The sequence below is a fragment of the Sinocyclocheilus grahami genome, unplaced genomic scaffold, assembly GCF_001515645.1.
Source record: "Sinocyclocheilus grahami isolate Dianchi unplaced genomic scaffold, SAMN03320097.WGS_v1.1 scaffold177.1, whole genome shotgun sequence".
Lineage (NCBI taxonomy): Eukaryota > Metazoa > Chordata > Actinopteri > Cypriniformes > Cyprinidae > Sinocyclocheilus > Sinocyclocheilus grahami.
Window position 1 is genome coordinate 11,767 of NW_015505356.1, and position 17,182 is coordinate 28,948.

The 17,182-nt window shown below is 37.0% G+C and overlaps 1 protein-coding gene across 1 annotated transcript in view; it reads left to right on the forward strand.

The window, feature by feature from the left end:
- The first annotated feature begins 21 nt into the window (after positions 1–21).
- LOC107593902 (low-density lipoprotein receptor-related protein 1-like) overlaps positions 22–17,182 on the forward strand; it is a 129,091-nt gene continuing 111,930 nt past the window's right edge. Inside the window, exon 1 of the mRNA XM_016283779.1 lies at positions 22–562. Coding sequence (XP_016139265.1) covers positions 466–562 — 97 coding nt within the window. The 5' untranslated portion in view covers positions 22–465. The remainder of the gene's footprint in view (positions 563–17,182) is intronic.

Here is a 17,182-nt window from a genome sequence, read left to right on the forward strand (position 1 = left end):
CCCCCCTCCTCACTCAAATTGTAACCACCAGCATCAGAAGCGGTGGGGCTCAGAAAAGAGGAGCCTTTTTTATTTTTATTTTTTGCAGCGAGGACCGCGAACGGACGATCTCGCATTTGTATTATCCTGATTTTGTAAAAGGAATAATTTGATCACAGAGAAGACCGCTTTGATTTTTAGGATTTTTTTTAAAGACACCACATACCTCTGTTTGCATGCTGTTATTCAGTAAGCAACATACATGACCGTGCCATTGTACAACACCTCCCCTTTTTAGGCTGGACAAGCTTTTTTATGTATAGATTTTAATGACACATTGTCTGCTGTGCATTATTGTCTGCTCAGCTACGTTTGCAAGCGTGTCGGAGGGCGCAAGAAACAACAGACCACGGCGGACAATTGCGAGGTTTGGATGAGGTGTTTGAATCCAGCTTTACGTGAACAATTGTGATATTTCCATAGGCAATGCCATTTTGCAATGCAAACATGTTGACTGTTGGATTGCTTTACCTGGGATTAGTTCTTGCAATAGAGATTATAGATCCCACCAGAGCCATTGAAGGTGAGTAACCACGATTAAACGTGTTATTTTGTCCATGCATGCATTTAGGAGACAGTCTGTAAAGTTTTCGAGACATGGCCTGGTGATAGTGACCAAGCTACGCGTGGGCTGCTGCTTTCGACACCCAATATGGGCAGCAGTATGATTATTTCAGGTTTGCAGGATTGATTTGGAATAAATATGCCGAGGGTATTTGCGCAGTTTTGCTATTACCTGTGCTGTGATTGTTACATCTGTCCTGGTTATCCTCATCCAGACTTGCGCTAATGAAACATTCGCATTATCAGCATTTGTACACAGAAGCCTCAAATCGCCCGGTTTTTTCCTTTAACGCGTTTGTGCCTTTTGGGGACAGATTGGAGATGTGGGAGTTGAGTTATTTCGTAACAGCTCCACAGGCCTGTGCATTCGCCGGACTCGTTTATAAATTCAAACGCCTGTCAAATGTTATTCTCCTGCTTGCATGAATTGTTAAAGTATGAGTGGCAGCCGAGCTCGCCACAGGTCTATTTGCATGCAGTCCTTCCTGCTGTATATTCCCGCATTCATAGCGGTTTATTCAAGTGTACTGGTAGGCACATCCTCTGCTAGTGTGCATACTAGATACCCGTCAACTAGTTTTACTTCAGGAGTCAGAGTTGTACATTGTAAATCAAGTGGAACAATTGTTTATTATACAAAAATGTTCTTAATGTTTTTGTTATCAGAAAAGTATGAATGGTACAAACTATGTTTATGCTGCAAATGAACCTGTATTTAATGTAGTCTGTTTTTTGTTTTGTTTTTTTGGAGTAATATTATATTATATAGGTTTTTATAGAATTTGCTCATACCACAAAACAAGTCTGTGTTGGCATATGGAAATGTAAAATGTTTTGCACCATAAAACATGATTGGACACAGACTAATGTCAGCTACAAAAGATATGGGGAGCTTTGTTCCTCCCTTTAAAAGTTGTGCACATTTATATGGTTAGTTTCAGTATAGTATTTGCATTTAGCTTTCTGTTTTCCCTTCTGTCCATGATCAGAACAGACCCGTGACCTGTTTTTGGGTTGCGACCCACAAGTTGAGACCCACTGAGGTAGATTAAAGTATGGTCGTCATTGTCTGACACGTCTTATTATAGTTCCAAGGCAGTTTTAAGGTATTTAAGACACATTCATATGTCAAATATTTTAAAACACTAAAGAGCTTGACGACCTAGTTATTCCTTTTATAGAAGTTTGTGATATTAACAATAACAATTCAAATAAATGAGAGGAAAATGGTGCCTACAGAGCACACCGGATGGCTTTTTGAATAAATACTCCAGATAGTTTTCTGTGACATCTGTATAAATTATGCAACGGTCCTTTTTAGTATGGCTCAGAAAACTGGCCTACAAATGGCCCACATTTTGAATTATGCAGATCCAAATGTAATGCTCATGCCCAAGAAATAAGTGCATAATGTAGGCGTGATCAAGAGAAGTTAAAAGACTGTGATTAACTTTGTTATTTAGTCATTCACTAGTCAGTGCATTGCACATTAACTGTAAAGAATAAGTTGTTGTGTTGTCTAAATGGTATAGTTTTGCCAAAAATGAAATTTTTGTTATCATTTATTCACCCTCATGTCATTGCAAACCTATATGACTTTATTTCATCTGTGGAATATCCATACTAAATATCCATACAATGAAAGTCAGTGGGGTTCATTGTTCTTTTTGGAACCCACTGGCTTAAACAAAGGGTTGACTTTTTAGGGTTGACTATCCCTTTAAAGCCTTAAAATGATCAGTAATCATCAGTTCTTCCAGGATACTGTTATGTAATTTATATGATTGATGATGCAGTACCGAAATATGAGTAGTTGTGTAGCAAGTTATGTGACCACTTGATGCCACCTCAGACAGCCTGTCAGATGATTTTGACTGGCGCAGCTGAGTTGCTTCTGCCGAGATCTGATAATAGGTTTAGTTGAGGCCACAAAAAAAGAAACCAAGTGAACCTCAGCAGACCTCAGATGAACCTTTATCTTGTCAAGACAGGATTCGGTGCCTGGGGATGTGGTTTTTATTATTATACTGGAAAGTAAAGATAACGGTCATAAACAAATATTCTATATTTGAACAAACCTCATCTAAGTATACTTAAAAAGAAAAAAATGAGACCAGATTTTCTTGACATGATATGAGAATAACGTGTAGGTTTTATGATATATAAATGACCTGGGAGTCTGTTCTGTGGAAGAAGAGGAGGAAATGGTCTGGTGGATGGAGGCAGGGTTGAAGTTCTTGTGCTGTTATTGTCTTGCTCCACCTCCACCCTCTGTGGAACATCTGGATATAGAAGACTCATTAGCCTAGACATTATATGGGGAGGAATGGGAAAGCAGACCATTAGTGACTGGCCTTGGCTTACGGGATTGGGAGTATGTGTCTGCAGAGGCATCGCCTCACTGTTGGATCACATTTTGGCATGTGATGCTAAGCACTGATTTAATGTACATGTTAGCATTTGTCTTCATGGAATGCAGAGTGACCCTTGCAGTGGTTCAGGCGTAGGTGGTGAGTGGGCCCGAGCTGGAATAGGACTGCTGTCAATGACTACAGCAGGAACTCGTGGCTTTGCGTGGATCACTGTTCGAGCAGGAGAACTGATGGTTTTTTATTTATCTATCAGAGTTGACCAGTTTTTCCCCAACGTTTTTTTCCGATTTAGAGCATGTCTGTAAATACTGGAATCTGAATCTGAATATGTAAAGTTATTTTAGTTTCTATTTTATTTTCAGCTTCTATTTTATTTTATTTTATTTTCAGTTTAATTTTTGATAGTGTTCACAAGTTTTTAATTGTTTATTCTAGGTTTTAGGTTTTTTTTTCCATTTAAGTTTTTATTATTTTTTTAGGAATTGATATTTACATACTATTATATTATTTACTAATATTTTGAATGGACTGTTATTTTCAGATTTAATTTAATTTAATTTTATTATAGGCTTAGTAAGTTTAATTAGTAAGTAATTGTGTGGACTCTTTCATTTTTATTATTTTTTGTATATTTAGTTATTTCAAAACTTATTTTACTTTCATTTTATTTTATTTCAGCTTTATTTCCATTAAAGATTTATTTGTAATAGGTTTTTTTTAGTTAAAAATAACAACACTGATTTTAGGGGAGCCAAATGTGCAAACTGGTATAATTAAAAAACTTATAACACTGTTAAATTTCTCAGCACAGTCTAGTGTTATTGTTATATAGAGGCATTTTTGTGTTTAATAAAGACTGTACACAAAAACAAAGTATTTTTTGGAGTCATTAAATGTATGTTGATGTAGTTTCAGATTTTAATTATAATAAAATTTTAATTTCACTTTACATTTTTATCTAGTTTTCTCTAACAATATTAACACTGATAATAACCAACCAGTTTTTTGAACCTTTGCTTGATCAGTGATTCATCTTATATACACATCTGTCTTTGTGTCTCAGATACTCTGGAGGTTTCTACAATCCTCTTATAGCCTGAAATAAGTCCATGAATCCTCCTACATTCATACATTAATACGTCTACTCATACATTCAGTGTTCGTTCAACCAGTCGTTTCTCCCACTCCATCTTTGCCCCATCTGATGAATGAATAGCGCTACATTATAAACCTCTTGGTAACATTCTCATTCAGGCTGGGATTTCTTTTGTTGTTGTTATTAGTTGAAGAGCAATGCAATGGCAAAGTCTGTTACGTAACCTTTATTTGATGTAAAATGTGGCAGCTTACTCATAGGAATATACAGGGTTCAGTGCATCTTTGACATACTGTCAGTGCTGTTTGAAGTGCTGATTGTGACATCTCAGACATAGAATGGTGAATGCTTTGCTCATGAATATTAATTAGGTTATGCCAAGTATGTAACATTATCTTTTAATGTTTATATAAATAGTGTATGTGAAGTTCTGGAGTATTTGCTCATTTCCAAGTCAAAATGTATATGTAAACTTCAGCCTTATTATTAGAAAAATAATAATTAAAAAAAGTACTAATTTTACTTTATTTAAAAATTTTTTTTTTGCATTTTGTATCTAATTTCACTAGAACGGGTTATGAACTATGGAAAAGACATAATTTGGAGTGCTTGTCTGAGAAATATGTGTACTTTAATCAAAGACATCATAGTAATTAACTAAAACCTTAAACATCTTCGCTGCTTGAAATAAAATAAACAGATAAAAAAGTTTATTTTTTAAACATTTTTAAAGTTAATTTTCACTTAGTTTAACATGATGTACTAAAATAACTAAAACTGAAATAAATATTAATAAAAACATGGACATATTAAAAAAACTAATAAAATTGGCAAAACGTACAACAAAATTACTTAAAAAAAAAAAAAAGTATTAATAAAAACTATTATAGAAGCTCAATGATACTAAAATACCACTGCTCTTAATGGAAGTCTATGGGGCACAGCAGATTTTGAAAGTTTAGTCAGGACTAAGTGTGAATGAATTGCTCAAAATTCTGTATTAAGTTGTATTCGGTGTATTAAAACCATGTAATACCACTAAACGTGGTAACTTTCGTACAAAACTCCTTTTTGTTCATCTCTGATGTTGGCCGTAAGCTTGGCTTGCAATGAACCCGGAACGTTCCGTTTTAAAATTATTCACGGCTTTGACAGAAAATCAGTTTATTTTTGTTGCCGTACAAGAATTGTCTCTTGAAATAAGAAAAGCATAATGTAATGGCATTAGATTGCTCAGCTGGAGTCTTACCACCCAGGGCCTGAGGAGGCTCTAATCTCCCTCTTTTAACCCCCCTCTCACTGGGATACACGGTAGACTCCTCTGCGACTGAGGGCTAAACCCAGATTTGCATAACCGACTAGATATGGCATGGTTCCTCCTTGTGTAAGAGGTTGAGAGCTGTGGATGAAAGGATATTGTTGATGGTAGTGAGTTGAGTGTGTGTAATTGGTGTTTTTAGTTTTGCGACATTGGTGTTTACCTATTTAACTGCTACACCCAGGAGGACATGGCTGCATGTAGCAAAACAGAAGAAGATGGGTGCTGTTGACGTGCCAGTGACAGGACACATAAGCGAGTGGTTTATCGAGTGCTTCTGTCAGCTACTAGGATGGAGGACGCAGACATGAGTGTAATGCTTGGCTGTTTCTTTATAGTCTAAAGGTCTGATGTTTTTGAAGGTTGTAATGGATTGCCTTCTTCCTTCCTCACATTAGGCGCAAACATGTCTGCTCAAATGTTGAGGACAGTTGTCATGTTTTCTCAACATCCCACACTCATGTGCTAGAACTCTTTCATATGTTTCTTTCTTACTTTTACTTTTTTGTTTCTGTTTTCACTGTTTTATATGTACTACCATTGCTAAAGTTTGGGATCTGTAACACATTTTAATTTTTAAATTGAATGATGTCTCTTATGCTCACCCAGGCTGCATTTTTTAAAACAAAAATACAGTAAAACAGCAATATTGTGAAATATATATAACATTTCGATTTGAATGTTTAAAATAATTGATTTGTAATTTATTCCTGTGATGGCAAAGCTGAGTTTTCAGTGTCATGTGATACTTCAAAAATCAGCTAATCTGCTGATTTGGTGCTCAAGAAACATTTATTTTTATTATCAATGTTGAAAACGGTTGTGGTGCTTAATATTTTTGTGGAAACCATGATACATTTTCTTTTTCAGGATTATTTGATGAAGAGAGAGTTCAAAAGAACAGTATTTAATTGAAATATAAACTTTTTTAAACCTTATGCTTTTTTACTGCCACTTTTGATCAATTTAATGGTAATCCTGCTAAATAAACATATTTCTTTAAAAAATCCCAAACTTTTGAACAGTAGTCCAGTTTTACTCGCAATACCTAGTGTACTGTCAGTGAGTGGGACTGTTTTGTAGCTGTGTAAAAGGGATAGTTGAACCAAAAATTATATTTCTGTCATCATTTACTCACCCTGAAGATTTTGCAAATTCTTTTTTTCCCCATGAAGCATGAGTTATTGTCCAGAATGTTTTGGCTGCACTTTTCCACGCAGTGAACAGGGACTGGATCCAAAATGATAAATAGCACCATAAACCATTAAAAGTAACAAATATGATTTGCGTGCTATATTTTCCAAGTGTGAAGCCAATTTAAACATTATTTCCTTTTTGGAGCTCAAAAAAAGCTCCCTTTATGTTCAGCTGATAAAATAAAATCACATGGATTTGGAAGGTATATGGGTTTAGTAAATAATGACAGAATTTTTATTTTTGTGTGACCTGTCCCTTTAACTATCTATTCTCCACTTGTTGGTATATTCCAGATGACCTCGGTCCATTGAAGCTTTTGTCTTGTGTTTTAACACTCTTCATCGTCTCTCACATCTGCCTGTCAGAGTACTGCTCATGTGTGAAAGCAATTCAGATCCAAATCATCTTTTGTGCTGTGATTAAAGACTGTCTGCATCACACCCAGAGCCGTTAAAAAATGCTCAGCACTAAAGTTACAGGTACTCAGCCTGGAGGTGAATGGCAGTTTACTAGAAATGTACGTTTGACGGTCATGAAAATGACCTGGGGCCTTCATTGTACTCGAGGCTGACTTGTAATCAGTCATCGTGTTGTTTATATAAAAGGACCAGTATTAGGAAAGAAACCGGTGTTGTATGGACATCATACCCGCCCTTCAGTAGTTTCATAGGTAGTTTACGCCTGGGAACATGTCTTGGCAGCACCTAGCACAATCTTGGTAAATCCTGTTCGTTGCTCTGTGTGTCACAAATAAAGTGTTATTAATTCTAGAAACTCTTTGATAGCTTAGTGAATACAGTGGGCATAAACTTGGCATAAAGGTTTAACTGAAAGAAGACAAAGCAAACAGCTACGTTACGTTAAAAGAGAATCAGTTGATCAATACACAATGAGGAGCAGGGTGAGACCTTTCATAAATAGATTATTTTTGAGTGCAGAGGACGAGGCCACAATGTAGCAGTTTAGTATTTTATTGTATTTTCCATTTCAAACTACAGGTAAAAAAAATCTGGGGGGGAAATCACAGTAAAATAGGAATAAATAAAAAACAATTTAATAATGAAAGTTACAATTACAATTTCCATTTCAAAATAAATAAAAATCACAGTAAAATAGGAGTAAAAAAACAAATTTATGATAAAAGTTACAATTATAAGTGGGCACTTTAATGTATAAAAACACTCTTCTAATTATTACACATGTTTGCATTTAATTTACTGTCCTATTCTTTACTTGTTATATTTTTTTCTCCAGATATGGATTGTTGTAGCCAGTGTTGTTTTTAACTTAGAACTATTCAAAATAATTTCCTTTATTAAAATAAAACCGAAGTAACATATTAATATTAGATCAAATGTACTGAAATAAAATACATTTAAGTTGAAGTGCTAAAGTTAACAAAACCTAAAACTGAAATAAAAACAATGCTAAACAGACATATAAAAATGTAACAACATGAATTAAAATTACAAAATTAAATTAAACCAAAGTTAAAAGAAAAGTGTAAACAAAAAATAAATAAATAAACAAATAACACTGCCTGTAGCTCACAAGTGAATAATATTCGTTAGTCATGGGAAGCTATCTTCTGTAGTACAAGATAGACATCAGGGTGGGTCATGATGATGAGGGAACGTCAAAATTGAGATTAGTGACCATTGACCATCCGACAAGTGGTTACAGGGCTGACAAAGCTTGCAATACCAGTTTCACATCACTTATACGTAATTGATATATGTTTTTCTAGTCTAGACCTCTTACACAATCTGGTATCTGGAAGCCATCTTTAAGCTTTTGGTATGTGCTCACGTATTATAAGAACTTGAAAAGAACTGGTTATTATGGCCTTTTATTTTCTCATTAGAGAAACTCATTGGGATTGGATATAGTGGCCTAGGTAACTGAAGATATGTCCTCTTTAAAGGGGTCATATGATGCGATTTAAATTTTTCCTTTCTCTTTGGAGTGTTACAAGCTCTTGGTGCATAAAGAAGATCTGTAAAGTTGCAAAGACTAAAGTCTCAAATCCAAAGAGATATTCTTTATAAAAGTTCAGAGTCAACCACGCCTACCTAAAACAGCTCGTTCTAACATGCCCCCACATGTCTACGTCACGATGTGGGAAGATTTGCATAATGGCACCCAAATGTTCACGCAAAGAAAGAAGGCGTAACTTTTATTCTTGCTGTAGTATTGTTGTTGACACGCCATGTCGTGAAGGCGATGTATGTTTCGTTGTGAAAGCGAAACTACTTTGTTTGGCCTTCCAAAAGAGGACGATATCCTCTTCGTCATGCCTGGAGCTGATCTGTGCTGGTCGCTGAGAAAATGCATCAACTTCACGCTGTGGATCGCTGGATCGGCTTTCACCGTGGACGAAGCGGAGTCCAGCCCGGGGTCGCCACATGTGGTTGCTGCAAGTCCGCCCGCTGCCGCTCACTCAAGCTGGCCTCCGCTCACTCTAGGCCTCCGGCCTCGAGTCTAAAAGGTACAGTAACATAAAGAGTCTGTTTAAAGGGGTCATATGATGCGATTTCAAGTTTTCCTTTCTCTTTGGAGTGTTAGAAGCTGATTGTGCATAGATAAGATCCCTGAAGTTGCAAAGACTAAAGTCTCAAATCCAAAGAGATATTCTTTATCAAAGTTAAGACTCTGCCACGCCCCCCTAAAACGGCTCGTTCTAACACGCCCCCACATATCTACCTCACTATGTGGAAATATTTGCATAATGCCGCCCAAATGTTCACGCAAAGAAAGAAGGCGTGGTTTCAGTAACCGCAGTTAGTGTTGAAGCAGCCATGTCAGGGAGACGCTGTGTTTCTAGGTGAAAGCAAAAGCACTTTATTTGGCCTTCCGAAAGTAGATGCATTTAGCAATCTTTAAGATTACTTACAACAGAACAGCAATGCATTTTATGGACGACCGTTTCGTGAACCTAGGATTAGGACCTAGGATCTTTATTTTGAAAGATGAAGCTCGCGATTATGGTAAGGGGCGTTACATTTCCGACGAGTGCTTGCGGTGTTCGGCCAATCACAATGCACTGGGTCAGCTGGCCAATTAGAGCAGACTGCGCTTGTCCCAATCCCCGTGAAGTCTAGTGTTAACCTGCGATGTGGAATCCCAACCTGCCTATATCACCCCGTGTGATGATTTGTAGTCAACCCATCAAATCTAAACGTAGAAAATCTTTTAGATGAAAATTCATGTGCCAATTAATAATGTGTTTTTTGAACATTAAAGCATGTCAACATATTCTGTTACACCAAATACACAAAATAATGATCTTTAAAAAAAGCATCACATGACCCCTTTTTTGAAGAATTTGCCACTGATGTGAATTTTGCTCACATCCAGCACACTCCCTCTTTGAACTGTTGCCATCTGGTCGACGCTACAGAGCTCTGAGCACCAGAACGACCAGACACAGGAACAGGAACAGTTTCTTCCCTCAGGCCATCCATCTCATGAACACTTAACAATAACTGTGGAACACACACTATTTATTCACTCATACACTTATTTATCTAACACACATACTCAGTCTACACCTCAAATTTGCACATAATATTCAGTACCTGTACATACAAAAACTGTCTATTGTAATATACCTGCACATACAACTGTCAATTTATATATTTTTATTCCTTATTTACTTGTTCTATTTTTTATTATCTGTGTTTTTTGTTCTGTCACTGTCATTCTGTTACACTGTGGAAGCTTCTGTCACGAAAACAAATTCCTCGTATGTGTAAACATACCTGGCAATAAAGCTCATTCTGATTCTGATTCTGATTTGACACTGGGTCTCCGCACAGAAATAGAGCTGTGTGAGCAGAGAATGTAGCCTAATTGGTCTCACCTTACCCACATGTTAACCCATATCCCTTCCTATGGGTCCCGCACTGTTGTGTTGAATAGGCAGCAAAATGCAGCGATAAGAACTGCTTTGTTGCAGAAATTCCTCAACTTTCTCTGTCTGAAGCCTCTTTCCCACTGACAGTAATTTAATTGGATGTTTCTTAGTTGATGCATTGTGGGTTGTAGTATAGGTGACCTCAATGTAGATGTCCTAATAGTATCGGTGCAATGTGTAATTGATCTTTTGAAAATCTGATTGTGTTGGCAGTAAAAAAAAAAAAAAAGTAATTTTTAACAATCAGTCTGTTTCTTTTTAAAGATGAACAATGATTATCAATACAGGAATCAAATACATTTTTTATTATTTTTTCCATGTTTAGAAAAACTTGCAAGGCTGCCTTTATTTGATAAAAAAATTGTGATTTTGTGAAATATTATACAATTTAAAATAAGTGTTTTCTATTTTGAAATGCAAGTTATTCCTGTCATGGCATAGCTAAATTTTGAGCAGCCATTCTTCCAGTCTTCAGTGTCACATGATCCTTCAGAAATCATTCTAATGCTGATTTGCTGCTCAAGAAACATTTCATATTATCAAAGTTAAAAACAGTTTGTTTTGGAAACGGTAATACATTTTTTTCTGTATTCTTTGAATATAAAGTTCAAATGAACAGATTTTGTGTGAAATATAAATATTTTGTAACAATAGAAATGTCTTCACTCCCACCACTTGATGAATTTAATGCATCATTACTAAAAAATTAATGCCTTTTTAAAAAAATCGAACCGACCTCAATCTTTTGAACATTTTTGATGATTATGCAAATTTGATTAAATACATATTTTATGTGTGCAGAGACAGATGTGCGCTACATCATGTCATTTGCATAAAGTTGTTGCATCAGTTGACACGCTAGCATCATATTGCCAACTGTTGCTTATGTCGTCTCAAATCATCTATTCTAACGAAAATATGAATATATGACTTTAAATATGAAATATAACTTTAACATGCTTTATGCTACCGGTCACTGTCAGTGCGAACGCACCCTGATCGTTTGCTTTAATTGTTGCTTTCAGATGACGATTTACTCATTCGAAAATTTACTGAGCTTGATTTTATATTGAAATTGGATTTGGTGTAATTTACACACCATGTTTAGCGTCCACTGTCACCTGCAGGTCTGTGAGGCAGGCGGACATTCCTAAAAGTGTGCCTACAACTTGTAATTACAAACAGGACCTTAAGGAATTTCCCTGAGAATGCATAACAGAGAGTTATGTAGCAGCGTTTCGTGAAACTTCCAGAAATTGTTTGCACTGTAATAAGAACCACCCTGATATACTTGTCATTTAAGCAAAAAAAATCTCGACTCTCTGTTCCAAAATTTCATTGTGGGCTCCAAAGACCCGAGCTAAACCCGAGAACTTCAGTCTTTTACGAGCCCATATCCTCACAGAGGACGAGCCTGCAGATAAAATCAATTAAAAGGTGCTGGAATGTGTGGCCGAGGCCTGGAGCTGATTTGGAGGGGCGGTGCGCTGTGAGGGGGAAGTAGAGACTGAGGGGCTGAAAGTGGGTCACGCTTCTCCCAGCTGGCCTCACTGTCGCCATGATATAGAAAGGTAACATCAGCTAGCTCGGATAGGGAACCCCAGATGAGACTAGCCCAGGAGGTCTTTCTTCCTTTTCCTGTCTGCATCCACTGTGGTTTCACTCCCTTTGTATCACGCACCACCCACAACTCAATCTTGTCTTCCTCTCATTTCAGCTTAGATCAAGGTTAAGCTTAGATGCAAAATGTTTCACAACCAGTTGATGGGTTGCCTGAAAGATTATTTGACTAATTGTCTTAAAGGGATTGTTTACCCAAAAATGATAATAATTTGCTCACTCTCATCACTTTTGTTTGGCTCCCATTGTTCTTTAAAAAATATTCTCTGTTGTTCCACAGGAGAAAGTCTGAATATTTAGGCTAATTGTGGGTTTGTGTGACCTAAATGGATGCATTTCTTTGCTGCGTTTTAATAAGACACATTCTTCCTTTGAAAATTAGGTAAACTAAGAACAATTTAATTTGATATTTACATTATTATTAGTAATGCATTATTACTTGACGTAATGTTTGTGACGGGCCGGTGGGGTTTCAAAAGATAAATTAAATCAAATATTTTATTTATAAAATTCAATTTTGCATAATTTAAGAAAATAAAAAGAAAAGAAATATATAAATATATAAATAGATAAATTATTTAACTAGTTTTTGTTGGCCCATTTTTACTTTAATGTATTACTTTAACTTTTAACTTTTAATTTAGCTTTGTAATATCTGACTTTTTTCTTTTTTTACAGAAAATTTATTGTGTTTTTGTAATCTCCATGTGATCTGTTTTGTGAAAATTACTAAAATTGAGACTAATTTAGGCAATTAACATATCTTTTAATTAAACAGCAATTGTGTATGGTTATACTTTTAGACTTAGTTTTTGTAATAAATCATGGCAGAAATGCATTGCAATTGCTTCTGGTGTCCACTGTCTTAGATTTTGTCCAATGGCACACAAAAAAAACTTGAGGTTTTCAGACAAACCACAATAAGCAAATAAAGTTGATGGGTTAATCATTCTGTCATTCCCTGAGTGTAGGCCCTGATGATCCCAAGGTTGTAGGTGATGAATATTTTCCAATCTGATAATGCTTTCCAACAGACATGCGAAAAAGTCTCACATTCCAGGTATTCAGTAGTCAAATGTTAAATGCAACTATTAAATGCATTTGCACATTTTGGTGTCTTTGGTGTAAATGCCCCAAAATTACCATTTACCAAAATGTACAGAGGCAGCAAAAGTCCAAGTGAAGACAACAGAGATAATAAACAATGAGATGAATGTTGGCTTGAAGTCCTTGAAGTAGGGTGTGCTGAAGTTTCTTGTGAGTATTGTTATGGGATGAACCAGAAGCATGTTCACAATCATAAGTTTGAAATTGTGATTACAGCCCCAAAGCAGCAATACATGTGCACATACATGTTGCTATTTGATGAAACATGGTGGTTTCTTTTCCACTCGCATTCAGTGTTTTTTCCCCACTATGCTGTCTGTAAAGCAGATACGTTCTTAGTTGTTGTGGAAAATGACAGTCAGCCTGGAGGGTACAATCATTGAAGGACGGTGATGTATGAATGATTGGTTTTTAGCCCGGATTCTTTGGAATTTCACCTCATTAGAAACTGGCCCCATTCTGCATCCTCAAGCTCATCTCAGATTTGCCCTAGAAAATTAACATCAGAGGACAAACTTGTAAATTGGTTAAACTGCCTCGGCCAGAATTCAGATATAAGATCAATGTTTTTAACCTGTAAAGGTGCCTGGATGTAAAACACTCCTGTCGTTTTTTAATGCCCAAGACAAAGCGCAAATGAATGAGACGGAAGTTTCTTCCGCATTGGTCTTCTGGCTGGCTCCCAGCCCTTGTGTGGAAACAGCATTTGTTATAACGGGATTGTGGTATTTTCGAATGACTGCAGGGTGATGTTGGGTTGCTTAGCTTGAGGAGTCCTGGCCGATGCACCTTTTTGGGATGCTCCTGATGTTTGCAGTTGGGTGCAGGCCCAGAGGGACAAATAAAGGCCTTCTTGATTCCCCACCATAGACTGAGATGCTCTGAAATGATTAACGGTCCCCCTTGATTTGCACCTTCAAAAACTTGTCAGTAGTTTGGCTGTGTTTGGGGAAAAAATGGGTCTGAATTAACAATCCACATCTCTGTCTGAAATATTTGTGTGCTTTGAATGAAGGCAAGCTCTGTGGGAAAAGTTGCCTGTGTACTCTGTTCCCCCCAACAACCCCAAAACCTCCAATTAAAGTCACAGGCTCTCCTCCTCGTGGTCGCTCGCTGCCGCTGTGTGATCGTGTGTTAAATTTAGATGCTGAATGTGTTTACTGTCACTTTTTATGTATAGTCGGTAGCCTGAGTGCTGAGAATGCCCTAGTCTGGTTGAAAGATTTAGAACTCAGGAACGCAGGTATAATAGTGTTCAACAAGTTGTCTTCTAACACTTTTCACTTAATGCTATTGATGGTTATAAACCATCAACCAAGAGTGATTGGACACATTAATAGTAAGATCCCGGTGTTATGAGCATAAGTACTGATAGATGAATATATCTCCCTATATTTTTAGTTCCAGTTTATTTAGCTTTTGCTTTTAAATGGATTTAGTATAGACTGCCAAAGTTAAAGCTGGTATAATTAAAAAATGTTCAATGCTGTTAAATTTCTCAGCACAGTCTAGTATTACTGTTATCTATTAGCATTTTTGTTTTTAATACTGGTGAGTTTTAAAGGTTTAAAAAAAGTCCACAAGTTAATTTAGGTCATATTATAAGTTAGTTTTAAAAATGGAATTGAAAATGTTCCTGTTTTTTTAGTTTTGGACATAATTGTCGGTGATTGGTGAATGTATGTAGCCTATAATCTACAGGATTTACATGTCTCCATCGCCAACTAGGGCTGCACGATTAATCGAATGCGATTGTCATGCGCATTTTGTTAGTAAAGCCGGTTCTGTAATCAGCAGTAAATCATCATCACGTGCTTTCAGATGGAGCAGCATTTACTACACAGAGCTGTAGTTCACTGACAAGTTACGCAAATAAATGGCAGACGATATTATTGCGCGATTCTGAAATCATTCGCGATAATGACAGCTGTTTGCATAGCTTCTCAGTGAACTACGGCTCTGTGTAGTAAATGCTGCTCCATCTGAAAGCATGTGAAAATACCACATTTAATAACATGTTTTTACTCCAAATTCATCCTTCTGTGAGATGATGTGGCTTCTTAAGCCTGTGTTATACTTTCCGCGTGAGCAATCCGAATGCGTACACGGACAGCGCGGATGTGGACTACTTGTATTTATACTACCGAAAGCATACGCTAATGGTCCGCTCCGTGGACGTGTTCCATACATGCGCAGTAGATCGGCTTGAACAGTAAACAAAAATGTGAATAAAAAATTGCCCACAGTTATTTCACATCTGGCTGTCTTTATATTGTTTTATCGATGGATTGTACAGGTTCGAGTAGCAACGGGCTTATTCACACAGCCTGCGCATGCGCAGTTGGTGTTTTTGTAGCCTACTGACCACGCATACATGTCCGCACGGTCACACAAAATGGGAGGCACGCGGATGTCCGCGCGGAGCCTCCGTGCACACTCTCCGATGACTCGATTTTTATGTCACGCATACCATAGCAGACCCTAGCGGACTAGCGCACATGGAAAGTATAACAGAGGCTTTACACAGAATAAGGCACGCAACATATTTCATAGTATTCTAAGCAGTGATAAAGGCATTGCATTATAAATATACTTTATTTGAATGAAAATTATAATAACAATATCTGAGATAAACCATATATTGTCATAATCGTGTGTTTATTAGTCAAGTTGAAGCAATGAAAGCAGTTAAATCTTCTGTTTATTCAGCTGCAGCTATATGCATTTCCTGGGTTTCTTCTGCGAGGCGTATTTGGAGTTTCAGCGCGAGAGCGCTCTCTGGCCTTTGGATGGAGATTTACTGCTGATCACAGAACCGTGCTTCACTGAAAGATAAGCATGAAATTCGCTGCTTGTGTCTAATCGCGATTTCGATTTAATTTCGATTTATCGTGCAGCCCTATCGCCAACTGTTCTCCATATTTTCGAAGCTCTCTCTCCTGAACGTCTATTTGGGGCTTGTAAAGTTTTATATGCACTTTCCACTTTGTATCCATCATCCTCCTAATACTGCTGACTGCATCTCTGAGAGCTTAACTGGTGCACTGGAACAAAGCCTAGTTCTGCAAGCTTGTTTGGGAAGAGATAAAAATCCTGGATGTCGACATGCATTGTGCTTATTGGATCCTGGGAGCGGTCCTGAAGGAGAACTCACAGCAAGGCTTTAAGTGCTTGTTTTGTGTGTGGTATAGCTAGTTTCATTGGAGATCTGCTTTTTTTGGCCAGATTGTAAGCGGTTATTCACAGAGAACTCTTTAATTCGCTGCTTGTGTCTAATCGTGATTTCGATTTAATTTCGATTTATCGTGCAGCCCTATCGCCAACTGTTCTCCATATTTTTGAAGCTCTCTCTCCTGAACGTCTATTTGGGGCTTGTAAAGTTTTATATGCACTTTCCACTTTGTATCCATCATCCTCCTAATACTGCTGACTGCATCTCTGAGAGCTTAACTGGTGCACTGGAACAAAGCCTAGTTCTGCAAGCTTGTTTGGGAAGAGATAAAAATCCTGGATGTCGACATGCATTGTGCTTATTGGATCCTGGGAGCGGTCCTGAAGGAGAACTCACAGCAAGGCTTTAAGTGCTTGTTTTGTGTGTGGTATAGCTAGTTTCATTGGAGATCTGCTTTTTTTGGCCAGATTGTAAGCGGTTATTCACAGAGAACTCTTTCTTGTCCATTTGTGTGTTTTTTTAATGTGAGCATTAGCTAGACTGATGTTAAATGTTTCCTTTAGCCGTACTTTGTACTCCATATAGCTGTACTTGAATGCTAGAAAGTGTCTTTTGTGAATGTCCATCCAAGATGGCTGCCGAGTCAAAAGAAATATGATGTATAGTTATGTGATGTATAGTTTTTTTATGCAGTACTGAAAAGTATTGCATAAAGTAATTTTTTTTAACCTAATATTTATGTTTTTGTGTGTATTAAAGTGTCACTGCTAGCTTAGCAACA